At 42.9% G+C, this 26,148-nt stretch overlaps 2 protein-coding genes across 3 annotated transcripts; both read right to left on the bottom strand.

The window, feature by feature from the left end:
- Window positions 1-3,291, bottom strand: cbx8a (chromobox homolog 8a (Pc class homolog, Drosophila)). 2 transcript variants are annotated; one of them, XM_072369213.1, is made up of 5 exons: window positions 3,021-3,291; window positions 2,853-2,896; window positions 2,381-2,446; window positions 1,891-1,957; window positions 2-1,421 (listed from the first exon to the last, which is right to left on the bottom strand). In XM_072369213.1, exons 1-5 carry the CDS (start codon window positions 3,087-3,089, stop codon window positions 606-608), a joined length of 1,062 nt encoding a protein of 353 aa, XP_072225314.1. In that variant the 5' UTR covers window positions 3,090-3,291; the 3' UTR covers window positions 2-605. The 2 variants fall into 2 exon arrangements, with proteins under 2 accessions (XP_072225313.1, XP_072225314.1); XM_072369212.1 differs by having other exon boundaries at window positions 1-1,421; window positions 2,853-3,291.
- Window positions 3,292-9,274: 5,983 nt separating this feature from the next.
- cbx4 (chromobox homolog 4 (Pc class homolog, Drosophila)) lies at window positions 9,275-16,506 on the bottom strand. Its single transcript, XM_072368323.1, has 5 exons — window positions 16,135-16,506; window positions 15,989-16,032; window positions 15,288-15,353; window positions 13,248-13,314; window positions 9,275-12,116 (listed from the first exon to the last, which is right to left on the bottom strand). Exons 1-5 carry the CDS (start codon window positions 16,201-16,203, stop codon window positions 10,719-10,721), a joined length of 1,644 nt encoding a protein of 547 aa, XP_072224424.1. The 5' UTR covers window positions 16,204-16,506; the 3' UTR covers window positions 9,275-10,718.
- Window positions 16,507-26,148: the final 9,642 nt, after the last annotated feature.

Raw genomic sequence — 26,148 nt, 5'->3', positions numbered from 1 at the left:
ATTTTTATTTTTTGCACTTTCAAAATACCCAAAAACATTCATTAGAATGAATAAAAATAATAATTTCTCATCCACCCTCCCATTCAAATCTTTAGACTTGCTGTTTTGGTTAACAAATTGCAGGAGTGCAGAGATATGAGTGGGAGCTGTGCACTTTTATTCTGGCTTCACCTCTGTTAAACCAAAACATTTCAGTCTGAGGACAGACAGCTTTTTATATCGGTTTATTTAGCAGTTCCCATTTCCGTCCCTGTTGCTGGAGCTGCATTGAGTTCAGCTGTCAACAGTTGTGTAAAAACACCTTGAAGGCCGCTTTCAGATTCTGTAAACAGTTACAAAACCAGGGGAATATGCATCCAAATATCCACCTCACAACGTGCAAAAAGCATAACAGTCCTTCTACGTCAATGTCTCTTTCAATTGAATTTTGCAGCAGGGTATTAAATATTTGTATGTACATGTTGGAGAGTTACATAGAAAAAATATAGTATTACTGTAGGCCTGTTAGTCACAATTACCTCAATATATATATATCTTATATATATATATATATATATATATATATATAAAGATATAGACACCATCTTAAGAACAACATCAAATATTCATCTATTCTCTTTAAAAAAGCCTTTGTCTGTGCTGCTCTCTTTGATGGTGACTGTCAAGGAGTTCATGGTGACATCAGTCACGGTCACAGTGTCCAGGTTGGTGCAACAGGGGGTCCAGGATGAGACTGACTGCGTGTGCGGCTCATTGACAGACTCGTAGTGTGAGGGCAGGGCAGCAGCCTGCTCACAGCACTCCTTCACCTGGTGTCTCCGCTGCTCTGCTGCCCTGCTCAAACAATAAGTCCTGTGTCCTTCCTGGTCGCCTTTACGCACGTATGGACTGAAGGTGCAGGTGTAAGACAACCTGGCACCTTTTGTGTGCCTTTGCTCGCCGCTGGATTTGGGCGTTATAGTGGTCTTCTCCTGAAACCTCTTGGTCAGCTGGAGGAGGCTGTGATCCGATGTCTCCCCGGGACGATGCAGGCGTTGGGACAATTTGGAAAGGCCGTGCGACGCCGGGTCCTCCAGGAACCTGCTCCGTTTGGTGTCCGGCTCTGCTGAGCTGCTGCCGTCACGATTCTCATAGTGAAAATGGTGCTTTGGCTTGCGCCCTCGCTTTTTGGGGAACTGCAGGGATTCTTGGTCAATGAGAGCAGCTGGTGGAGGGGGTCTGGGCCTCCTCTCTGGCTCTGGTGGTCGAACATGGACACTTTCTCCTCTGTTCACCGCACTCGGTGGGAAGATTGTTGGAACCACAGTGCGTAAACCCTCCCGGGCCCTCGGTGTTATGATATGCTCCGGGATGGGATAGGAAACCTGGATCCCTCTGGGGGTCTCTCTTCTGAATTCATATGCCTTTTCTTTGGCTTTGGCCTGAAAATAGAGCAAAACATTTTTATGAACACAGGTTTTCCAGGAATGGAAATGTAAAGTCTACTCAGGAAATGTTAAGGTTTAACAGAGGCAGGTGGATATCTGTTTGGCTACATTTTGAATGCTCAAGGCCTTGTCTTAAAGTTGCTGTTCTTAAGAAATGCAAGGCTATGACATAAAAAATAAGGCAGTATCTTGGTATTTTAGATAATATTTAAAATACCTAAAATGCAACATCAAATAGAACAGTCAAATATGATCTGAAATACTGGGCTGATTGAGAGATTTTCTTTTGAGTTTCAACTGTCATCCCACTCACTTTTGGGTGAATATGAACCACAATACAGCAGTTTCAGAATTAATAAGACCGTCAAAATGATTCATCTTCCGCAACATCCACGACACGCCTTAGAGATTCGAGAAAATTAAAATGGAAACTCAAGAGATGTGCATCAAAAGATTCACGCACCTTCAAAAGAAACGTCTCGGGTTTGGGTCCCCTCTTTTTCGGTCCGAACAGCTCCCGTTCGCGCTCCCTGATGAGCACAAGTCATCAAATTAATCACCAAAACACTTCCTCAGGAATCCTACGATTAGACCAGAACTTATAATTATCAACGGAAGGGCAGAGCTCTGACAGCGAGGTAAATGGGACCATTGCTATTTGATTTATTTGAGAAATAAGTTCAATTATATTAAAAATGAATCCGAAGAAAACAGACAACTTGCTTAATGAAAAATCCACATCACATCCTCTCACTATTTGAAGCGGAGAAAAAAAACAAAAAAAAAAACATCTCCTTGCTGACACTCGCTCTCACTTCCTTTCGGAAAATTCAGATTTTGAGATAAAAATCTAGACCAATCGACTTATTGAAATGGGGGGTTTTGTGGCGCAGAGTGCGCGGTGCCATCTCGTCTCCACGCAGAGGCCTACTCCTGCGCTGTCAAACCCTCACCTCTCCTCGAAGGCAGCGAAGAGGCGTGCATCCAGAATATTTTCCTCCGGCTCCCAAGTGCTGTACCTATGTCACAACAAGCGAAAGGACAATTGTTGGGCGCCACATATTGAACAGAACACATGTTGTCGCGCCTGCACGCGCCGTGCCACACTTTTATCAAAGCAATCTTGCTGCCTGCAGCTGCAATTACAGACTACGTAGCGGACAGTGACGCATGGTGAAACCCAGCCATTGCTAAAGCTAGTGTGGACTTGGAGGCGTCCCGGCGGGCCGAAGCCCGTACATTTTAAACACATGAGCGGCGCACACAAGCCTCGAGACACATGGCAGACTGCGACACGACACACACTGCACACGAAATGGATAAAAACATCCACAAGCTGAGCAACGACAGACTGTTAAGGTGGTGCAGTTGAGCGAGCGGCCAGGATGGAGCGCTGTCCTTCACAGCCTCGGCTATTATACTCACTTCTGAGACCAGCCCTTCCATTTTACGAGATATTCCCAACGACCCTGCAAAACAGATCCGCAACACATTCGGGTTATCAGACAACTGCCTGTCGACTCCGCACAAACACATGGGAGCGTGATAAATGCGGAGGAACAGCCTGTGGGTGGGAAAAAAAGCAGCGAATACCCGTCTGATTCGCCGTTTAATGATGGACTCGGCTGCGAAGACGCTCTCACCGACAGCCGACAGCTCCATGATTCACCATGCACCTCGTTTATTTCTGTCTCTTTTATTATTTTTGGCTTCCCCTCGTCCTCTTCGGGTTGTTTAATTCCGCACATCCCATAATACGCAATCTGTAGAGGACGTCATCACGTCTCTTTCTGTTGCCAGGCACCGTAGTCGGTAGGACGGGTCGTGGCGGAGCACATTGGCTCAGTTGTTGCTACGTGCTCCGGGTTTCTGAGTGAAGGGGAGGAGTCCCGCTGCTCTGGCTGCTGTACAGGAATGTCTGCCACAGTGGAACAAACGGAGTCAGGGACTCCCGGAGCGGGTCCACTGGCCCCCGGGGTCCCAGAGAGGTCTCAAAGAGCCCCGAACTCTAGCAGGAATTGTTAATTTTTCTCCCATTTAGATCAGATTAAAAACGAAGGCGGAATCTGTTCAATAAAGGACCCGATCATCAAAACTACTCCATTTCCAAACCCGATTGGAATAATAATCGATTCGTCATCACAATGTGAAATGATATGCATCTGCCTGCGTAAAAACGGCAGCAACTGTGATCTATCTGAGAATGATTTGAGGTGGTAGCTTAAGTAACCCATCGTTGGGCCAAATAACACCAGGAAACGCGCTGATTGTACAGTCTCACAAGCAATGATTTAAAATAACTCCTTTACTGGAACTTACTGTAAAACCATTTGATTGGCAGTTTGTGCATTTGTTTTTTTTTTTTGGTGGGGGGGGTTGAGATGCCGAAACTCAGAAGGTCCATTAATTTTCTCCATGAAGTATTCCACCAATTTAGCGCGCATGAAATGAGCAGAAGATTACTCCATCAGCAGAGATTTATGAAATGAATTGATAAAAATTAAATAAAAAATAAAAAAGAGCTTCGAATGAGACAGCAACAGTTTTTATAACTTGTGGTGAGAGCCTGTCTGTTTTAGATGATTATTTCAGACGCTTTGTTTTGTTAAAGCACAGAAATGTAAAGGAACGTCGGTGTATTCGTTCTAAAAAGGCAATAGCTACGTGAAAGACTGGCATTAAATGGATGTTTATATATGAGGAGCACAGTTACGCTTTAACGTGGAGTTCCTCGTGTTGAATGACTTCAGAAGGAACACAGCAGAGCAGCTTCCAGTCCGTTTTTGATATTGGAAGGTCTAAAAATAAAGGTGAAAAATGAGAAATTTTTAAAAATAAATAAAAAATGTACCTACTTTAAAAAAGTCATTTGAACTCAAATGAATATTTGCGTTGAAGCAGCTGGATCCTGTCTGTTTTTTTTTTTTAGTTTGACCGGGTTTCCAGCGCCATGCGGAATGCACATCATTTCCATCCCTCTTTTTCCTCATCCACTAACTGAGGTGATGTCCCGCAATCATGTGTTCGCTCTTCCGTTGCAAAATAAACGCTGTAGGTCAGATTTACTCTTTGCAGTTAAGTCTCCTATCACAGGGAATGTGTGTGATGTCAACCCAGCTGCTCACACGTATGTCCAGTGGAGATTCCCACTGTCAGTCTTTGCTGCCTAAAGCCGACAGAGGGACGGGGGGGGGGGGCATAGAATCAAGGCTTAAACTGACGATTTTGGCGGAATATCAAATCATAGAAACTTTGAAGGAATTAAGCTGTCAGCAAAAGTGGGAAAATATCTAAGCCTGTGTGTATGCTGTCCTTTTTTTTCTTTTTTTCTTTTTTTTTTACTGAAGTTTAGTTTTTCATTCTTTTTTTTTAAAGATGAAATCAAATAAAAAAAATACATATAGCCACACATTACGAGTCTCACAAGAAACGCGTGTCTGGAAAAGAGGTGTGCTCGTGTCAGGATGAATTCCTGCTGCTGACTCCAAAAGGTGGGATGAGTGTCAGATATGAAAGATAGCAGCAGTTACCTTCGATATGAGGAAAAGTCAACACTTTTCTGTGGGTTCTAAGAAACCGTCAGAATGCTGCTGGGAGTATAGCTGCATTCAAACGACCCACGCCTCAAGTTCGACAACAGCCTGTATATAAAATGTTCAGACCTCCTTTCAGCATCAGAAACGTGTCCAAAACAAACATCCTTTTCGTCCCGTTTTGAGCTTGGTAGCATTTCCGCGTTTTTATATCAAATAACGCGCACAGAGAAGTTCTGATTTCATCTTCCACCGTGGCAATGTTTTATACATTTTCTTTTCCTGTCTGGTATTTTCGATTCTCGCCGTCTTCATTTATTCTTCCATATATGGTCACGACAGAGATTTCCAACATTATTGCTGGTGGCCGATGATAATGTGTTAAATTAATCTGTTCTCGTTGAAGTGAAACTGCAAATAAGTTTAAATTGTTTTTCTTCAAACAGTCATAACAATTACCAATATTATTATTATTATTATTATCATTGTTATTACTTAATTTTTTTATTTTTTTTTTATTCCTGATAGACTTCTGTGGACATTGAACTCACCACATATTCATCTAACAAGCCGGGAATAATTATCTGTCCATAGCTGACATGTTGATTTTCTTTGGGCCTTATGTGCGTCTTCCAACACTTGAGGTAGAAATAAAATGATGATACATTTGTTTTACATCTTACATTATTTTCAAAGTAGAACCTCAGCGTGTCTTAATCTTAATGGTCACATTTCTCTGATTAAACGTCTTGGCCATCAACATCTTCCCTCCAGCGTAAATGGACAAACAGTCAGAAGTATAACAATTGGGAACATATTCAAATACGAACCACGCAGACAAAATAGCGCATTGGCGTATAAGACGTGGAATGCTTTACTCTGATTTCATGTTCATATTCCACGTCACTTATTCTGTTTACAATAAGAGCAAACGTGAAGGCTGCGCAGGCCTGTGAGAGTTTATTCGGCGCACGAACGAAGCACGAGTCCGCTGATCAGTTATCTGTCACCTGAGCCTTTTGGTGGAGGTTCCACGCGACTTCCTTTCTGTTGGCGGGGACTGACCGAAAGCAAATTTTTTAGGTGATCTTTAAGGGCTGCAGCTTTTATAGAAGGAAACACCTAAAAGGTCATATTGTGTTGGAAATTGTTATTTGACGCGACTTCGTCATGACTTTTTAGCATCAGTCTTTTTTTTAATTTTCATTTTTTAAAGATGCATTTAAAAGTCATTCGTCTTGTTTTATCTAATTTTATCCATATCTGTGTTCGTCGTCGTGTCGAATCAACCAAAAAAAAAAAAAAAAAAATGACACACAATCACATTTGAGGGCATCTTATGAAACAAGTGGATCAATTTCTTGTCGATTTCAATGATTTTTAGAGCTATAGATTGAGCCTCATGTTGCAGGCAGATTGTTAATATTGAAGCGCCACAGGAGCAAGAAGGTAGTCAGACTGCTCTGTGGAGAGGTGCGCGCAGCAGCCATTTTCTTTTTCTTTTTTTTAAGAATTATTCCCAATCACTACTGTAAGGTTGACATGTTTGCTGCTTTCTGCCTGTTTAAATTTCCCCGCAGTGGAGTAGACAAAGGCGGGCGCGCCGCGGACAAAAGATGCGTTGTGGCTGCCGTCGAAATATGAACCACCATTTTGATACTCATTGCGTGCAGACCGACATTTCCTGTCGGTAGAATGGCAGTAGCCTGCACGGTTTCTGTAGAGACAGAGAGCGGACTGGTGTGCGCTGAGAGAAGTCAGCCGCGCACTGACTGCGCGCTGCTGCTGCTGCTGCTGCTGGTCTCCATATTTGGCTGTGAGTCGATGAAAAGTGTGCAGGAGCCGCAATGGCGACAGCCGCACATGAATAAACAGAGCTGGCTCTGTGAGAACATTATTGGCTCTCTGGTTTCTGGGCAACTGCTGCACATAGCTCGCTGTTCACTGTCCTACTTACTGGGCGACATTTTCTGCTGAAGGAAGCTCACACACAAAACCACAAGGGAGAAAACTGTGAAGCCGCGTGTCCCTGACCTGCAGCTTTGTCTCATTTCAGCGCATGGTTTGAATTAGAAAGCATCCTTTCCAGCGGCCTGATACACAACAGAACCAGCTCTTATGTCTCGTTCTGTAACTGTTAACAGGTTTTCAGGTTGGTCTATTTCTGAGGCTCTCTGATAAGAATGCGGTCTTGCAACATATCCAAGACAGTTCCTTTGAAACCATCCACACGTATGTTTGTTTATAAATGAAACGAAATAAACCAACAAAACAAGCGCTTAATTAATGAAAGATTTGGCTTTTTACCCTTACATTTTTTCCTGTAATTTTTTTTTTTGAGAGACCACAGGCCGTGGGCAGTGGGTCTCATACAGGAATTTAAATTAGAGGCAGGATCCTGCCGGGCGGCATCCTGCGCAGATGAAACTCTGCAGAAACCAGCTCTGCCGCTGCTGGGCACTATGATAAAGGGGGAATGTGAAACATCACACTTGGTCTATAAATATGTTCCCTCGCTCAACGATGTTTCAGTTTCCTTTAGCTATGATGCCTGACTGACTCAGAGCTGGTTCAAAGTCACCAGAGGCCCGCAAAGACAGCTCTCCTACAGACACCTGCGTGCTGCTCGTGTATTTTTGTAATTCCGGCCGCATCAGCCAACAACGAGTCCATTTCACACCCCAGATAATTCTCCACGTCATGCCTGACATTGTCTGTCAGGATTCATTTGCCTGTGGAGTTTATTTATTTTTTTGTTCTCGACTCTAAGAGCTCACAGAGGCTATACTTTTGGTAATTCGTTAATGAGGAATAAATTCATCAACAGGCCTACCATCTTTGTTTGAAATTCAAGTTAATAAACTGGCGGTTCGCACCTTTTCTCCAGTCAGCAGCGACTAACACAGAGCCACAGAGGGAGGGCACTGAAAAAAAATAAGTTGAAGGTTCGCAGGAGGAAATGATCACAGAGGTCAAAGACGGGTCAAGTTTGATCTTAATTCTTGTGAAATTCTAGACCACGACCAATGTATTGCTGACATATGAGATCAGTAGAGAGTAGCACAGGTCCGCAGCGTTAACAGATGACGTGACCGCTATAATTAGAGTTAGACGGATTTTTTTTTCTTTTCACACTTTCAGACCAGGAAAGAGAGAATTTCTATGAGTCGACTCTAAACAAGTTTGCAAGACTTTAAAGGGGGCTTCAGACGATGGTTTATCCACTTGGAAACTGTATTTAATGAAATCCTCATGAGGAGAAGATTGGTTATTTGTGTATTAAAGTGATCTTGATTAACAGCCTTTTCTGACAGACTATCTTTCTGAGACTTCTCAGTCAACATTCTTTTATAGGCAACTCCCAAACACACCTCAGACACATTCCAGGGCCTATATGTCTCCCAAAACAGTTGACGGTTAATAATGGAGTCACTCAGAGATCTTAGTTCAACAGCAAAACCTATTTCTGTTCAGAGTTCAGGCTCCAGGCCTTCAGCCGACCTTCATTAAGGCTTGAAGAGGCCCCTCAACATTTGGCTGTGTCAGGAAAGGTCAGTATTTCCAGTTCATTCATAAAAGTTCAGCTGTGCATAAATGTGTGTCTGCAGCTTTGCATGCATTTGCCTCTGGAAGTCTGCACTTGTGAGTCTGAATATTCACTGATGATGATGTTGTGGAAAATGCTGTGTCATTGTGACACAGGCCTTCCAAAACACACTTTTTATATCGACTTGCCCAGTGTTCTGGGGATGGCAGAAAGCCTGCTGACAGAGACGTTATAATTAAATGTCACATTGACGCTCCTCCCTGCTGCATTGAGCAGAGCTGCACATACACACCAACAAGACATGCCGTTACTGTTTACTTACCCTCCTGTAAAGCCTTTCTCCATGATCAACTCTAAGAATTACATAATCCCCTTCCCTGCCCTGGTCCAGTCACGTATGTTTACATTCCTGTTTGAGGTCAATCTGCAGTTGGAAAATAGTGCTAATGGGTAAGACTTTAATAAAACAAGTGGCCAGTGCAGTTACACAATACAGAGGGCCCTTTGTGCAGGATTGTTTGTGATTATGCAACATAATCTGTTTTTCTATGCATGCCTCACGACCATGTTAGTGTTATAGTGTTTAATGCTCCGTTCATTGTCTCCTCGAACAAAGAAGCTTCAGATGAAAATCGTATACGCAAGTCTTTTTGGAACATTACTGAAACGAGAAATGTTAGCCCTTGGAATAAAGAAAAACACAAAACTACACAGAATTCCAAGCTCACACTCCTCCCACAAGTATCACCACAATGAAATGTCAGAGGTCAGATCTCTGTCTTTATTGTGAAACATACCATCCAAAGATGCTGAGCCAACAAGTCAGCTGATATAACATACTTTATAACAATCATTTGTAACTCTGAACAGAGTGCAAAAAAGAGGAAGCAAAACAAAAAGTAGCAATTAGGCTCCAAATAATTCAAGGTGAAACTGTTCAACGGAGTCGGCTGCAGCTTCGAACGCAGCAGACCACTTCCGACTGCTTTCAAACAACACATTAAATTTCAATAAATATGCACTCTTCATTTTCATTATCATAGCATTTTAGCATTCTGACTGGATTTGCATTAAATGTGCATGAAGGCCATTTAGACTCAAATTACATCCAACAGCGTAGAAGTTTCAGCAGCATAATTAAAACGGCTTGCACTCATTGGATTGCATGTAACAGGATACAAAGTCAGCCTCGCAAGTCACATTTAATCTCTATAACATACTCATCAATGACCCTGGTAGCTTTTACTTAAACAAATAGTGCTCATGTGTGCTCTTTAGGTTATATGGTGAGCAAAATGACATGAGCCCCCGCAACATGTGAGGTAAACAATGTGGCTATAAATCACACTTTATTCTAGTATCAAGTACAGCATCTAAACTGGAAGTCACATTTGATATATGACACTATTTTCTTAGAATAACTGAACTTTAAGAGTGTACATGTCATATTTCCTTCCTTAAATGTCAAATATGCAATACAGTAGATCAGGTTGGAACGGGGATGTTTGCTGTATCTAAATGATGAAAGAAAAACATGGCAAAAGAAATGCTGAGATTATTAATTAGAGGGAGTGGACACTCGATTATAATCATCAGTGTGTTTACACTATATTCAGATTCACTCGCCTTCTCACTTAACATGGAACGAAATATGCCAATTCACTATAAGAGCACCTGTGTTTTGTGATAATAGTAAAAAAAAAAAAGATAATCTGTGAAATATGACAGGTAAAAGACAAGCTGTTTCTCCACTAATGAGACAACCAAACATATTAAAATGTATTAAGTGCTTTCAATTCGATCTTTGATCACCGTACACTCAGTAACTTCCTCTCTACCTCCTATAAGGACCAAAATTAGAGATATTATTAATACAAAATATGTAAAAACCTTCATACATCTTAGGTTATAGGTTTGGGACAGGTATGAAACAACAGTAATAGAATCCCATTAAGCTCTGTGTGACAAATAGACTGATTTTTTTGTGGAATATCTCCACTTAAATGCATTCACTCAAATCCTCGAGGGCACTTTCTTGGCTACAACATGACAGAGCAGTTACGGTATAAAACATTATAAGAAACATATTGAATTTCAATGATAAATTATAAATTTTTTATATATACAAAATTCAGATTTTATTTTTACATATCCACATATCAACAAGATCGACCAGATGGCCACAGGTAGTCCCATCTTTTAGACCATTCCTTAGAAAGAAACATATTCCTTGAAGGTGACAGTGAGACTGTTTGTTGTGATATCAGTGATGATGATATTTCCCATAAAAGGGGAGATTTTTTTAGCAGGTGTTTGGCTGGATTTCTCCATGGATTTCTGTGCGTCTTCCGTCACAGCAGGCGTGTCTTTGACAGCAGGCTCAGGCTCCGGCTGTTTTTCTGCTTCAACCTGCTTCTTATTTTTTGGGCAGCTGAGGTCCATTGGCTCCTCTTGACTGCCAATATCCTCATATGTACATATACCGCTGTGGCGTAGCCCACTACAGTGGAGATCAATGGGTTTGTCCTGAGGTGGTGTGACCACAGTGCTGGGGACACTTAAGCTCCTTGACGCCAGGTACATTTTTGTAACACTCTTGTCCTCCACAGGATCTGAGAGCTTCCGCTTACGGTCGATGGAGAAGGAGGGGATCCTTATCTGGTCAACAGCTGTAGGAGTTGAGATGCTGGTGTCAACAGTCCATGAAGTCGGAGGAGAGCTGGTAGTCAGCTGTAAGGGCAAATCTTCTGGTAAATCAGCTTGACCACGAGCCACCTCAGTGTTGTATTCCTCTGCTGTGCTTGGTGATGGTTTGGAGAAATGTCTGTCTTTCGGGGAGCATTTTATGGGATGCTCTGCAGCAGAGAGGGATCTGCCATTACAGATTTCTTTGGGGATACCGTTCTCTGGATGTTCCACAATTTTGGTTCTGTGTGCTGGATTGTTGTCAGGTGGTTTGGTGCTTTGCGTTTCTTCTTCTCTTGATGATTCCCCGTGTTTTCCCTTTGCTCCATGAACCTTGTTACTGTCCATATATTTGCTCATGACAATAACAATACGTCCATTCTTATTTTTATTCTTGATTATCTTCATTTTGCTGCTAATAGCACTTGGCAGGGTGGCATCTTTAGGGTTGGGTTTGAGCGCGTTCTCACTCTGCGGCTCTTTAACAGCTGGTTTTCTCACTTCCACTGCCAGCTCTTTAACTTTGCTCAAGCACCCTGTGTCTTTATCACGGATCCATTTCTGCTGCAGGGCCAGAGGCAAGTTCCAACCAGGATTTGCCAGTTTACTGGCAGGTTCCTGAACTTTGACCACCTCTTTAAGCCTCGAAGCCTGTGTGTCATACATATGTGGGTCTGGCTCATAGTGGTGGTGCTTCTTGCTGTTAAGCTGATAGATGAACTTCTTCTTGCTGTTAGCTAGCTGGTCAGCAGAGACCTCCTGGCTGCTGGGCTGGTACTGATGGTGCTTCTTGCTATTCAGCTGGTAATGCTGAGGTTGGGAGCGCTGGGCCTGGATGGGATCGGTCTTGATGCTGCTTTCTGCATCCTGACATGCTTCCTCCAAACCCGCAGGAATACTTGATCTTCGGGCAAATGAGGGCACCTTAAAGAAAAAACAAGACGTTTGTTTAGCATTTAAACTACATTAATCAAAATCTTGTGGATAACTCTGAAATACAGTAACAAACACATGAAGATTTGGGAAGATAAACCAGAATTCTACAACCTCTTCAAGTAATCTCTGGTGAAAATCCTTTACATTTTTCAACTTTACATGCCTAAACTGAATGTGCATATTTGTCATAGATGGAACCTCTATGATCAAGCTGAGACAACGTTTCTGATAACATTGTTATGATGGTTTGAACATAATAGGAAAAACACTTTTTATGAGAAAGGCTGCTAGATGATCGGTTTAAAAGAGGGTTTTGCTTCTGCTCTTGACTTCTGCTGTTAGATCAAAGACTACAGAATGCTAACTCTTATCAGAAATCAAATTTAACTATCCAATCAGGACTGAGTTTACAGCCTCCCTCCCACCACATCGCCTACCCGCCCCTTCCCTATGTACAGGCTGATCCCGCAGTCGTCAGACGGGGACTGCAGCAGAACACTCAAGACACTTTGGCCGCGACCTTAGGTCAGAGAAGTGCCACCAAACATGTCACGCTTTATCCCTGATTGCCGTCCACGTGTGACTCTGGCAGCATGGTATACCTCTTAAGGCGTGACACTGCATAGCAATCAGCTCAGTGTCTCCAAATATATAATCACATTTGGCTCAGAACATGGTTCTGTAAATGCCTGAGCTAAGAGAGTCAAAGCAGGACAGAGTTCTGCAAGTATCCATTCATCTTCGTCTCAGGGACGCATTTCCATAAAAATGGAAGAAAACCATCTTGCGATACAAACTCAATTAACGCAAACTTTTCAAAAAGCAAAAAATTGTGTTTTGCATATGTGGCTATTTAGTATAAAGAGATAATGAACATGTGGATAAAATGAATCCACTCAAGCAGGACCCCTGTAAACTCAGGCCTCAGGATAAGAGTGGAGATAAGTCCAGCTGTGGAGCTTTTTCTCTCAAAGAAATCTATAAATAACCATGACCATAATGACAGCAGCTGTGGTACACCTGACTGTACTTCTCCTCTGGCCCCTCACAGAACGTTTTGGTGAAGCATGATGTTCCTACAGAAACTTTTGTGTCTGGCGATGATTTATCCACAGTTACCTGGAGTAAAAGATGTTTTGGTTTTGGACCCCGTTTTCGATATCCCATCAACTGCTCATTCCTCTCCCTGTGAAAACAAAAGATTAGGTTTGCTTCAGTTTATTAGGTTACATTACACACACCGTTATGCATTAAAATTGAACTATATCACATGGAAAATGACAGGTTTCACAATTAAAGTATTCACTAATTTTCCTCTACCTTTTCAAGGTCAAAGTAAGAAATGGGATTCAGAAGGCTAATGAATGGCCGCACACTGCAAAACATTGTGGTTCTTATTTGCATAGCTCTCCATGGTAATCGCCCCATTCCATATTCTCATTATTGGAGAAATTCAATTAAGGCTACAGCAGGGAGAATCTCTCCATGTCTTTCAAACATCCTCCCTCCTGTAGCACACCCTTCCTCTTCTTCCAGTCAATCTTTAATTAGGGTCATGAGGTACAAATGCAGTAGTGTAAAGACTACCTCATTGTGCGATTGTACCTCTGCGATGCTGAAAACACGGATAGCGCCAGATCTTGAGCAACGCAACGCTTCCGCTTTGAAAATGCAGGATGATAAAAATCAGACAAATGAAAAATGTCTCTTGGACCAGTTTTCATGGAGGGAGGACAAGGAAGCGTGTTATTTCAGTTGAACTGGCAAGATCAAGCCTGCACCATGTGTGAAATAAAGATCCCTGATATAAACCTTGACTCATCATTGGCTCATAAATAACCAGCAGTGAGTGAAGGCCAGCTGTAAACAGTCTCAAAACAGGCTCAAAACCCTGCCTATTGTTGACCTCTTGTTACAGATGTTCCAACTATCAGAGCTACCAGAAAATTGCCACAATAAACAGTCCGCATTGCTATAATGTGTGCAATTTTAAAAGAGCGTCTAACAGGGTGACCCCTATTCACACAAGATTTGGCAATTACAGACTCCCTCGTCGAATCCCCTCCCCCACCCATTGGGAGCAGAGAGGAATCCACACACACAGCGCAGAAGCAGCTCTCCATGACCATCAGCACACAGCCAGACACACACACACACAGCCAGGCGGGCTGCGGGGGAATATGAGAGCGGTACACTGGAAACGTTGAGGAGCACTGCGTGTCAATTAGCCTTTTCAGAAAAGCGAAATTCCTTTCCCCAGCCATCTTGTCTTTACTCCGTCCCATGAGCAGTCTGTTGGCCCACAGAGAGAGTATATATCACAGGCCTCGTGAGTCTAGACAAGGTGCAGTTGTGCACGTGTTAGAGATAAAAATGACAGCAGCATTTGAATTAATTAACATCTCAACCTCTGAGAGTGCCATTCACGAGTGTCTAATTGTTTTAAGCCTCTGGTAAGCCTGGCCTTATTCACGTTTGAAAACAGCTTGCAAATTTAAGCATCAAAGGGCAGATAGAATCTTTCCACAGAGGTAATTCTATGTAATATCTAAAAACAATATTGCAAGAAAGGAAAAAAATATGAGGCCAGTCTGCAAAAATTAAAGTACAGCTAATACAGTTTGGAGGTCATGCTGATGCAGCTGGATGTTCCTTTAATACAAAACCACAACAAACAGCTCGGCTTGTATCCTCAAGCATATAAGCTTCCCAGAGCAGCTCATATCCTAAATAACCACGTTATTTATCTAATTAAAAACAAATAATTGTAGCTGGATCCACATGAAGATTTGCTTTACCGTTTTTTTTTGGTCAGTAATAAAGAAAGAAACACACCAAAAAAAAACTGGCCCAAGGGAAGCATTGGCATTCCTCTTGATTCCAGGTCAACCCAAGTGAGGAATGAAAACTTATTAAGTCTTCCAACATAAATCTACTCATATTTTCATGGATCCGAGCTTTCCATCTCCATGATTTAGGAATTCTCACAACTATATCCCCATTCTGTCCCCCAAGAGAAAGTCCCAGGGGAAAAAAGGGGCAGAGGGGAGAGAGGGAGAGGGAGGGGGGCTACTGGAGCGCCCCTCCTCCCATGCCCTAATATGGTCATGGCTGAATTGGAGGCTGAACGGCCTCGTCCGAAGTCCACATCACTCTCACCTGTGTTGAAACGCGACGAGGAGACGCGGGTCAAGGATGTTTTCCTCTGGTTCCCATGTGTTGTATCTGCAGAGAGGAGCAAAACAACTGTCAGAGGGCTGTCACGTGCAAACTTCATTTTTCTAACCGATTCACAGGCCTCTGTCACATTCCCACATCTTCACCACTCACTGTGCAGTCAAACTGGACAGGTGAGACAAGCCTCCAATTTATTGGGAAGAACATTCCCATGTGACTATTTAACTACAAAATGTCTGCATTGGCAAGAGCGTGGAAGACAACTTTTTTTTTTTGACACATTCCCGCTTCAGCTCATCACGCAGACATCCAACAGCGGGGGGAAAAATGTCAATTTCAAAGTGTGTGTGTGCTCCAGAACGCTCCTCCAGCACTAACATCGAGTCGGCCATTTTAGCACCACTGTCTCGTAAATTCGCTGGCAGAGCAGAAATAATTAAAACGGGATTACATGGCTGTGCCTACCCCCTTCCCTTGCATAAATTAGTGAAGGCATCCGCGGATACATCGATACACATACCGACCGCGCTCTCCCGGCTACGCACTCACACACAAACAAACCCACATTGAGCGCGCACGCCCTTTGGGCACAACACTTGATTCTTATAAACTGAATAATATTGACATCGTCCGCGTTGGTAAATTGTTAGAGATGAGTCTGTAAAGCGTGCCTAAATACTTACTTGGGAGACCAGCCTCGCCACTTGACCAGGTACTCTATCTTGCCCTGTGGTGGTGGAGGAGGAGACATTTTTGGTGAGACTCATATTTAAAACGTAACATTTGAACGTTCCTGGCGCCTTTGCAAACATAGCTTCCACGCTGTTACCTTCCGAATGCGCTTCTTTTCGATGCCCTCCACCGCAAAGACGTGCTCTCCGGCGGCAGGGAGCTCCATTCTCGGTGGAGTCCGATCGCAGGAGAACGGCTAGAGGTGAAATATTGGCCACGCACTGTCGATGTGCCTTCTTCTCGGTGCGTGCTGTGCGCGCTTGGTAGTTTTCCAGTTGTATCCAAATCTGACTGTATTCCCTCCACCTCTCTCCCTTCTCGCTCTCGCTCTCTCTCTCTCTCTCTCTCGCTCTCTCTCTCTCCTCTCTGCACACTCCACAGTCCTGGTAGTGAGAAATTCACAGTGGTGCGGCTGCAAGCAGCTCTTTTCGTGCTATAGCTCAGTGCATGACGTCAGGAGGGGAGGGGGAGGTGGAGACCTTGCAAAAAGGTTGGGGTACTATCCAGAGCGTGCTGGACTGCAGGGGGATATTTAGAAATTCAAATCAGGGATTTGGTTATTAAACATATGCGTAAAAATCCACGGATGGCGTTATTTTTTTGAGTCCAATCAAGCAAGTAGAAGTCATTCTCCAACATGCAGTCTGCATTTGACAATGAGTGTGTGTTTAATCAAATAGGACAATAAAGCACACGTGGGTGTTAAAACTTAGGTATAAATTAGCCGTTTGATTTCTAGATATTTCTAACTTTATCACAAAAAAAGACATTCAGCGAGATGTAGCCCCTCTACTCAGAAAAAAACGGCACTTAAGGCAGACAAAATTCACACCTCTGCCATCGCTCACCTGTCTTCTGCTCAGTCACCAACCACAGGAAAGTTTTAGCAATCCTGTATAACAACGCGTTAACAAAGACGGTCAGCGATTGTGTGACAGTAGTTTCTGCTGTCACTCTAAAGTGATACTGCCGCGCGATGAAAAAGTTCCCTTTTTTCACTTTTCCCTTCCAGCGGCACAGTTGTAGATGTGCACACGTATGACTTTACTCTCAATTCGACCTGCTCACGGCAAATGTAGGTCACACATACACTGGTTTGACACACGTCCTCTGGGCTCAACCGACGTCAATTTGACACTCAGCAGAGGATAGCTGTGCAGCCTTCAGTCTACATGAAGCAACTTTCTGGTAGTAAACTCGTTCGATCCCACAGAGCTCAAATTCTATGCCCCTAAAACCATCACTGCTGCCTGTAATTGGTTAATTTTTCCAAATCTACATCTGGACAATTTAAATCCAGCTGCATAAACCACATCACCAGTGAACATGTAATATGTGCTGTAAATGTCATAGACATCAAGTCAACTGATTTATGGGGGGGTGGGGGGGTTAATTGAAAACATGAGCGAAAACGTGCCCCCCGTGCGCAAATGATCGTTCTCTGTGCGTAAATTATGATGTGGGCACATAACTGTTGCCAAAACGTCAGGACTATTTGATGTGTTGAGATACGGTGTTGTCAAATGAGACTTAAACAAGCTACAGTCGATGTTTTTCTTGCTCTAAAAATAATTCAGCAACACAAGGGTTAAAATGAAGCCTCTGAGCAGAGCGGCAGCGGCCAGCCTATTAAATACAGGCACGATATATCTCTGCCCTGCCATATAAGGTAATGGACAAAAAGCGACGAAATATGGCATTTCAGACTCTTTCATTCTCGGGTTTGAGTCCTGAATCGGGTTCAGGTGGGGTTTGAGATCGGGATCGTTCCCAACATATTCGATTGAAACCTCGCATTTACGCGTTATTCTAGTTTTTTCCTGTGCCCTTCATCTGCAGCCAAGGAGCGTATACGCCCTGCTTCCCTAGCAACAGCGTGAAAAGGGAGAGAGGCAAAGAGAAACGCACAGAGAGAGAGAGAGAGACAATTTAAGTTTGTGACAACAAACCAGTTTTTCACAAAATGACCCCAAACGCAGCTGCGACATCCTCTAACATTATTTTGTAGATCAAACGATTCTTGCCCAATCGAAATGCCTCTTCAAATGCTTAAAGCAGCATTATGGCGCACCGTTTTTGAGCTGTGGTTATTCACTTTCATCTCTATTTACTCACTAGCTACCCAAAATACAAATTATGTTTAATTTAGTGTTTACTGACGTCAAGGACGCTTGAGATCTTTGTCAAGAGATAATCTTAAAGAAAATCCTCTGACTCAGCTTGTTGGCGTGATCTGATCACAGCGCTGCGCAATATAACCTAAATAAATATGAAAGCACTTCTGTACTTTGTGGACTTTGGCTCAATGGGATTCAGTTATCTGGTAATACTCTAAAGCGATAGCTTCGCCAACACGCAGAATCACCAAGTTCTAAAAAAAAATCACAGCGCTCGAGCTTCAAGGGGCTTGAAGGATTAGAAGCAATTCTTTTCTATTTAGAAATACTTTTCGTCCTTGCCCATTTCAAGGTTTTCTGAGAAGCTGCGTGGATTTGTTACCCTCACTGTCAAAGAGATCCATATTGCCCGGAGCAGTATCATTACTGATCACCTCATGAAGTCATCGTGTCCCAAATAAAACATTTGCAGCATTCACATATGCCGCCGTCACTTTAATCGCATCTGCGTATTTCTGAGAATCTTCGCAGCTGATCGGTGTGCTCTCTCAGGAATGCGCTCAGGTGAGCTCATGCCCTGTTGCTGTTAATCCACCTGTGACTTTTACATTAAAGATAAAAGTCGTCGAGTGGGAATCGAGCAGGTTTTGCTGAGAGATTCGATTGCTGACGACTACAAGTGAGCTTTGGTGGCGGCAGGAGTCATTTAGAAGGACATCAAAACTCCATGATCAAAATTATTTGGTTGAGAATTAGAAATAAAGGGCTTAGTCTGAGAATTCGATAGAGTTGTATATCTTCTTCCTATTTTCATCCCACAAGTTCCAACGTGAAAAAGCCCCATGATGAACACCAAACGCAGATCTCCTTTAATATTACTCAACTGAAACAGTCATTAATTGTCTGAAACTCGTGGAAACTGTGAAACTGTGAAATTCGAATGCGTGGACTTGTTTTTAAAGCCGCATGGCTGCGTTTGGAGAAACTTTTCCAGTTTATTTTGTCTTGCTTTGGCCCGTCAAGGTGAAATGAGCTGTTATCTAAAACATGAGGATAAACTCAGGGTCAACCAGCCCGTTCTTTATCTCCTGTTTGAGGGGGCTATTTTCAAACAACCTATGGCGTTATTTCATTTCAGCAGCAAGGCTGTTTTTGTCCGTGGTTTATATATGAAACACAAGAGCAAGGCAAAAAAAATCTATGTTGTAGTTTTGCAAGAGTCTGAAATAAGAAATACTGTGACAACTTTCATATCAAAACATGTCCCATTTCTTTGGGTTTAAAGGGGTTTTCTTATAGATCTGAGTGGGAAATCTGGAGACAAAATAGTCAAATTGTGCAAATGAGATTGTTGTAAGAGAATTTTAAAGAAAAACTTTGTAGGGGATATTCACAAGTGCCTGTGTAAGAGGGCCAGGGTCAGGTTAAGTCAGGATCTGTGGTCCAGTCTCAGCAGGAAGCACAGAGAGCTCGGCCTTGTGACCTTTTTTCTATTGCAACACCAATTTCTTTCATCATTCAGTTCTCCCTCTTTCTGTCTGTCGCACATGCTCTGCATGCACACAGTTGTCTAGCTCAAGCAGCGATCCACAAAATGGTGGCTGTGGGGGAGCCAGGAAGCCTCCCCTCCCTGGCACCAAGCACCAGTGGACTGTCAGGAGTGCCAGCTGAGGGAATGGAGAGATAAAGGAAAGTGTGACTGATGCAGACTTCTGTGAAAACAAAAAAGAAAAGGTAGAGCGGAAAGAGGGTGACATCCCTCTATATGTTTCATTGCTGAGTGTCTGAGTCATTTCTCCTTATCAACAAAAAAACAGTTAATATGTATCAGGTACAGAGTAGAGGAAACAGTATGGTGAGAATGTAAAGGAGGGGAGCATGACAAAAACATTGAGGGGGCCTGCAGACATTCTCTCTGCGCTCTGCCATGCCTGTTGTAGCAAGGACATGAAGATGAAATGGGTAAAAAAAAAAAACCCTCAAATAATCAAGTTACTGGAAACAGATAATGGAAGCTCTGATTTATTGATTCAGAGTCTTTAATTAACTACTGTAAATATGGTTCATGACTTTATGCACAAGTCTGTTTGGATTAATTATGCTGTAACAAAACATCCCCCGTTCCTAAATCTCACTGCCTCAGGTGCTAACAGAGAAATCTCCTCCTTTCTTTTGTCTGCCCCTGACATATGTTTAATTATGATAATTGTAACAAATGAAAGCTATTAGGAAGTCATTCATCTTGGCTGTGCAGATTTTAATGTGCTATGACGATAGGTTGGGAGGTGTTTGTGTGTGTGTGTGGGGTGGTGGTGGTGGTGGGAGCACGGGAAATTCCTCCTCTAGTGTCATTATCACGGCCATTGTTGCATCGAGGCGACAGGTCTGCAGAGAAGGGTGCTCCTCTGCCAGGGCGATCCTCGCCCTCCCATGCTCCCTCCCTCCCTCCCTTCTCTTCCTCTCTGCGCCCCACTGCCTGCTTGCCTGCAAGGCTCCCATCGTGTGGGGTTCCCCCCCCCACCTCCGCCATCACCACCATACGCTTTCTCCATTGATCCCCCCCCCACCTCCAGCCCAGGAGCCTGAGCAGGGGGTGGGGGTGCATGGAGCCTGGGAGAAAGTGAAACGGAGGAGGAGGGGGAAAGAGCACCGGGCTTCCAAGGGTTTGGTAGGGGTGAGGGCCAAGGCCAGAGGAGGAGGAGGAGGACGGAGGTGGTGCAGTGGAATTCTGGCAGTTTGTGGCTGAATGCACAACTTGTCGATAGAGTATTGAGCTGCGCTGCGATATGCGAGGAGAGTAGCATGAATGTTTCGTTGCTGACATGGCTGCACCTTCCTGCTCCTGCATTCAGCACGACGCCACGACTCTGAGTCCACAGTGTTGCTGCATGTTGGAAATGTTTGCTCACTGCCATCAGTGATAGATACTCCCCAGCTTTGTGCCGAAACACACAATAGTAAGCTTGTTCGTGAAGCACAATAGTAAGTAGACAATAGCACGCTTCAGAGAACAATAGCTGAATAATCCACTGAATAATTGTGTGCATTTTTGTCTGATCTGAGGCGAAAATGATTTCCTCTGGACAGGATGTTTTTTCCGTCAGCGTGGAGACCTCACAGTGGCAAGCACAGCTCTTCTAAATGTGCCTATGACCCAGTGTTCAGATTTAGCTCCTTTCAGTCTAATGCCATGCTAATGATGAGTGACACAGGCCCTTATCCTGAGAGCTCTTGCCTCGCTTTACTTCTCCCCCTCTTCCTCTCCCAATCTCCCGGGAACAGCTTATTTGCCTGTTTTTAATTGCGTTTTAATTTACATGTAAGCCTGGAAGCAGCAGATTTATACACGAGGACTCGTCTTCCCGTTTTTTTTTTCTCTCAACACTCAAAAAATCACAAATGGTAGTTTTTACAAAGAGGAAGAAGAAGTTGGATGGAGCAATAAGAACCTGCAGATAACAAATGGACACAGCTAACTGCATCAGAAAAGAACAACAAAAAGAGGTTCCTCTTTATGAGGTCAACGCAGGTTCAGGAACAATCAAGTGTCTGGGGCAGATAAAAAGAAACACAACAAGGAGACCGAAGGAGATGGGAGGGGTATTTGGTGGAAGTTGATGATGTGGATGAAGCTGCCATCTCTCCATCAAAATGTAATAAGACTAAAAGTGGACAGAGAGCTTGCAGATAGACAAGTTTAATGTGCTTGACTATCTATATGGAAATTTAGCCACATGGGCATTCACCCAGCTGCTTCTTCTCCTTTTTTTATTTTTTTGTCATAATTCATTTCAGGTTTTAACTGCCTCCACGGAGAGCAAAGAAAAAAGGAGAAGCGGGGAGATAAAGCAAGCTTTCTTTACTTGAGTGAAGAGCACAAGTGGGATTTAAGATTTGTATTCAATTTAAAGGGATAATCAGCCCACCACGGAGTGTCTGTGGATTTCTGTGAAAAGGTGACGTAGCCCATAAATTGCCTTCCACAGCAGTTTTAAATCTCACAATAAACAAAGACTTTGCTGCTCAATATTATCTTTTCTCTTCAAGCTTTGTTCTCCTTCGTTCTTTGTGCTTTTTTTTATTCTCGTGCTCCACATAAAAAAAAACAACACAATTGTATTACGTCTCCAGCTCTGACTGTTTACCCATCTTCCCTCTGGTGATATTAACATAAGACTGCTTGACATTATAGAAAACTTCTCAGACAATAAGTGAGAATACCCACATGGCTGTATAATCACCTCTAGCTTCAACCCTGATTGCCTAAGGCAAGCCTGTCAGGACTCATGAAAACATGGCTGGCAGTGTGTGTGCCTGTCAGTCAGCACCCAGCCACTCTTGAGCGCGTGTACCAGACATCATACACTCAACACAGGAACTCGGTGTGTGTCACAGGTACTGCAGCTCACCACATCAGAGCGAGGAAGGCCTCTTCCTGAGCTCAACAGCACAGACACCTCTTTGTCTGCTGCATGTCCTGTAGTGTCCCCCTCTGCTGTCCGTGAGGTCCGTCTGCCATTTCGAAGCGATGCTCACACACTCATGAAAATAGGACAACTTAGAAATATCTAGATTTCGGCTAATTTATAGCTGAAAATAAGCACCATGTAATGACAGAGAAGCGCACATCTGCACTGACTTACTTAAACTTTGAACGCACAGCTGTTTCTGTCATTTAAAAAGCTTTAAAAGACCCTAATTTGGGGACTTTAGCTAAATGCTCCATACCCCTTTGTGGGGAGTAGGAGGAAAGAAGTGATAAAAGGAAGATTTTATCTATATGGCACACAATAAAAACCCAAAAGCAAGTGAAAACACCATTACAGCAGGAGACAATGCGTAATTTTAAAAACAAACAAGTCTGATACCCTAATAATCAGAACAGTAAAAACTTAAGCACAGACTCACTTATTTACACATTTATTTAAAACACCAAAGAGTCTAATCTGGCTTCATGGCACCAAGGACAGCATACACATTGCCCTTCAGTCTCAGCCTTGAGGCACAGCTCACAGTCCTAACTTAGAATACCTGAGAGGCCCACGATAGGCATAAAAGGTGTTATAGGTTGCTCATATGCTCCAGCGCAAGATTATACAAGGGCTACTAATCATGAATGAACTAATATTCTTGGGGTTTGTACAAACAGAACTGTCTTGGGTTAGTTTTGGACAAGTGGACATACTCTGCAGGGTCACCTGACTAAAACTAAGATCAATACCCAAAGGTCAATAGCAAAACTCCCACACTGTCTCCCTTACAACTAAATTATTTATGAATTTACAACATTTCAGTATGTGCAAGCTTGAATTAAACCCATTGAGGCGATTATGCACATAAATGAGCTTCTTTTAATTCAAGTCCCCAATAAATGTCTTACATATTCAAAGATCCAGAGATTTCCTTTTTCACTCAGTTGGTAAAAACTCAGCTAAATCTGGTAGAAAATTGAAAAGTTTTTAAATGTCTCGTTTCAAGATTTTTAAGATCGTTAAGAGGATTTCAGTGAGAGATGGGTTTTTATTAAGTCTTTGCTCTGTTTTGAAGCTTCCACCTGAAAAACCTCTTCATATAGAATCAAGAACAACTCCATAACTGTAAGACCAAACTGAAAAAAGTGTGTCTCTTCATCCTCATCATCGGACCAGAGTCAGATTTGAGAAACTTTGAGTGAACCGTGAATAGCAGTTTCCTATCTACAGGGCCATCAAAGTGATTGCAACAGAAATGAAGCAGAACAAATGTGTCATACATTTTAGCCACTGTAGTGGTTACTTCTTTACTAAATGTGTAATGCTTGGATACCTTTGATAAATATAGCATTTGATGCAATTTTATGACAAGTACAGCAAGTTCCTGTACAAATAGTTCGAGGATACATGAGGTTAGAACTATAATCTAAGCACCGTCCATGCTGGCTGTCCTAATGAAATTCCTGTGTAAATGGAAGGCACAAAACCTCTTCTAGATTAGCCAGAGTTGATACAGTGCATACAAAGCATAGGTCTTTTTGTGCAGATCATTTTGGAAGACAACCATGTTATTTGGCTAAGTCAGACTGAAGCCTTGCATTAGGCTTGGCTGAACTTCAAACAGTTTTTTGAGTAGATTGAGGACGGTAAATGTAAATGTTATCTTCTTATAATAAAATTGCATTAGGAACGGATTTCGTCTCAGAGAGAGGGATCACTTCACAGCGACCAATAACTCTTCCAATGCAAACATGGGCATGTAAAGTATTTTTATGAGACAGACTTGGGGGAAAAAAAGGTATTTCTATTTAATTGTGAAATATTGAATAAGCACACAATGAAATAAAGTGATTTCAACATTAACTGCCCTCCTTGAAAAAAAACAAAAACAACGTAAAACGCTTGAGTTGAGATTCTTTCACTACTTTCAAGGGTACAGGAAACTTTCCGGCTTAAATTTTTTCCCATTTTCGTACACTTAGATTACCATCACCATGCTTACTGGTGAAGCCTCTATTTAAAGAAAGATCCCTCTCAACAATACACACGCTCTGTGCTTCTAGAAAAGCTTGACTCAGCAAAGCTTATATAATTCACCAGCTTCTTCTTTGTCTGGTGTGAGATGCACAGAGAAGATTGCCTTGCTTACAGTGCTGTCCCCTGGTGTGTTCCCATTCGATATGGTTCCTCCATGATATATCTCTCTTGTCTTCATGTGATGGTTATTTAAAGGGAGGCCCATGGATTTTTTTCCCCCACACAACATAATGGCAAATCAATAACACGGGCCATACGGGGAGAGTGGGCATTTCACAGAGCAGCCTAAAGGATGGGGGGCTAAATTGAAGTGGAGTTCTGGCAAAAAGGAATAGATGGGTTTAAAAATGTTATAGACGTAAACGTTTAATCATTCCTGCCATTTGTGGAGTTGGATGTGAAATTTCATCATTATTATTATTCCATGTTTGTTTCTTAGATTCAAGTTTTTCTAATCCACAATTATGTTAGCTAACTTTGTTTTGTGCATGTTCAGGTAATCTTTAACTTTAGATGTTTATCCAGCATGCTTACACACATGAGAGGCATGTGCACGAGTGCACTGATTTGCCTGAGAGGTCTCTGTAGTGTGTGCACACACACTTATGCATGTTTTTCCCATGGCAAGGCGTGTCAGCCCAAAGACATCAAGTCAACAAGTAGGAGGTTTTCCACTGCCAGAGCTAAAGTGAGTGCACATGTGTGTGTATGGGTGTGTGTGTGTGTGTGTGAGAGTAGAAGGGGAGGGAGGAAGGCGGTTGTTATCATGACTTATGGATTGGACAGCAGTTTCCTACTGGGCAGAGAAGACAGGAATGGTTACACAGAGGAATGCTGCTGTTTTGTTTAGAGCGGAAGGGGGGGGGGGCATTTGCAGAGGATGACAAGAAGGGCAAAGTCAAAGAAAACTGGGAAATTAATTGCCACAAAACACCCCCGATGATGAAAACACGGGGAGAAAAGAAGCAGCTGTCAAAAGACAAGATGCCTGGAGGTCCTCTGTGTTTATACTTTCCCCTCTGCCTCATTCATTGTCTTTATCTCTGACACAGCTCGCAATCCCTCAATGACTCACTGCACTCTGAAGTGCTGCAAACCTGGCTTCGCAGGAGAAGAAGGAGGGGAAGGATCAACAGCAAAATCCTGCTTAATCATTCCTGCCAGCAGTGCCGCTGATAGCCTTTGGGTATGAATGAAGGATGTGGATACTGTGGGTGGGAAATAAGGGAGTAACACTACATATCCAGATATGATGACAGCTGAAGTAACAGTTCGTGACTGCTCAGCTTTGCCCACACTCCCACACTGACAAAGAGAAGGCTGTCTTCCTTGTGTACAGAGTTGGAGAGCCCTTGTCATGGTGAAGCTCTCACCAAACTCATTGGGTCATGGCTGGGGCTTGTTTTAAAGAGCCTCTTTTGTCTTCATGCAGCCTGAGAAGCCCGACGGACTAACAAGCTGTCAGCGTGATCCCTTTCTTCTCAG

Source organism: Leuresthes tenuis, unplaced genomic scaffold (assembly GCF_036924035.1).
Source record: "Leuresthes tenuis unplaced genomic scaffold, fLeuTen1.0.hap1 SCAF_17, whole genome shotgun sequence".
Classification (NCBI taxonomy): domain Eukaryota; kingdom Metazoa; phylum Chordata; class Actinopteri; order Atheriniformes; family Atherinopsidae; genus Leuresthes; species Leuresthes tenuis.
This window is presented reverse-complemented; position numbering and strand designations above follow the sequence as displayed.

Coding starts and splice junctions, on each gene's coding strand:
- cbx8a (XM_072369212.1), bottom strand. CDS start 3,175: ATGTGCGGAATTAAACAACCCGAAGAGGACGAGGGGAAGCCAAAAATA. Junction 2,447..2,852: donor TGGAAGGGCTGGTCTCAGAA/GTGAGTATAATA, acceptor GTTGTGACATAG/GTACAGCACTTGGGAGCCGG. Junction 1,958..2,380: donor TTCGCTGCCTTCGAGGAGAG/GTGAGGGTTTGA, acceptor TGTGCTCATCAG/GGAGCGCGAACGGGAGCTGT.
- cbx4 (XM_072368323.1), bottom strand. CDS start 16,203: ATGGAGCTCCCTGCCGCCGGAGAGCACGTCTTTGCGGTGGAGGGCATC. Junction 16,033..16,134: donor AAAAGAAGCGCATTCGGAAG/GTAACAGCGTGG, acceptor CCACCACCACAG/GGCAAGATAGAGTACCTGGT. Junction 15,354..15,988: donor TGGCGAGGCTGGTCTCCCAA/GTAAGTATTTAG, acceptor TCCTCTCTGCAG/ATACAACACATGGGAACCAG.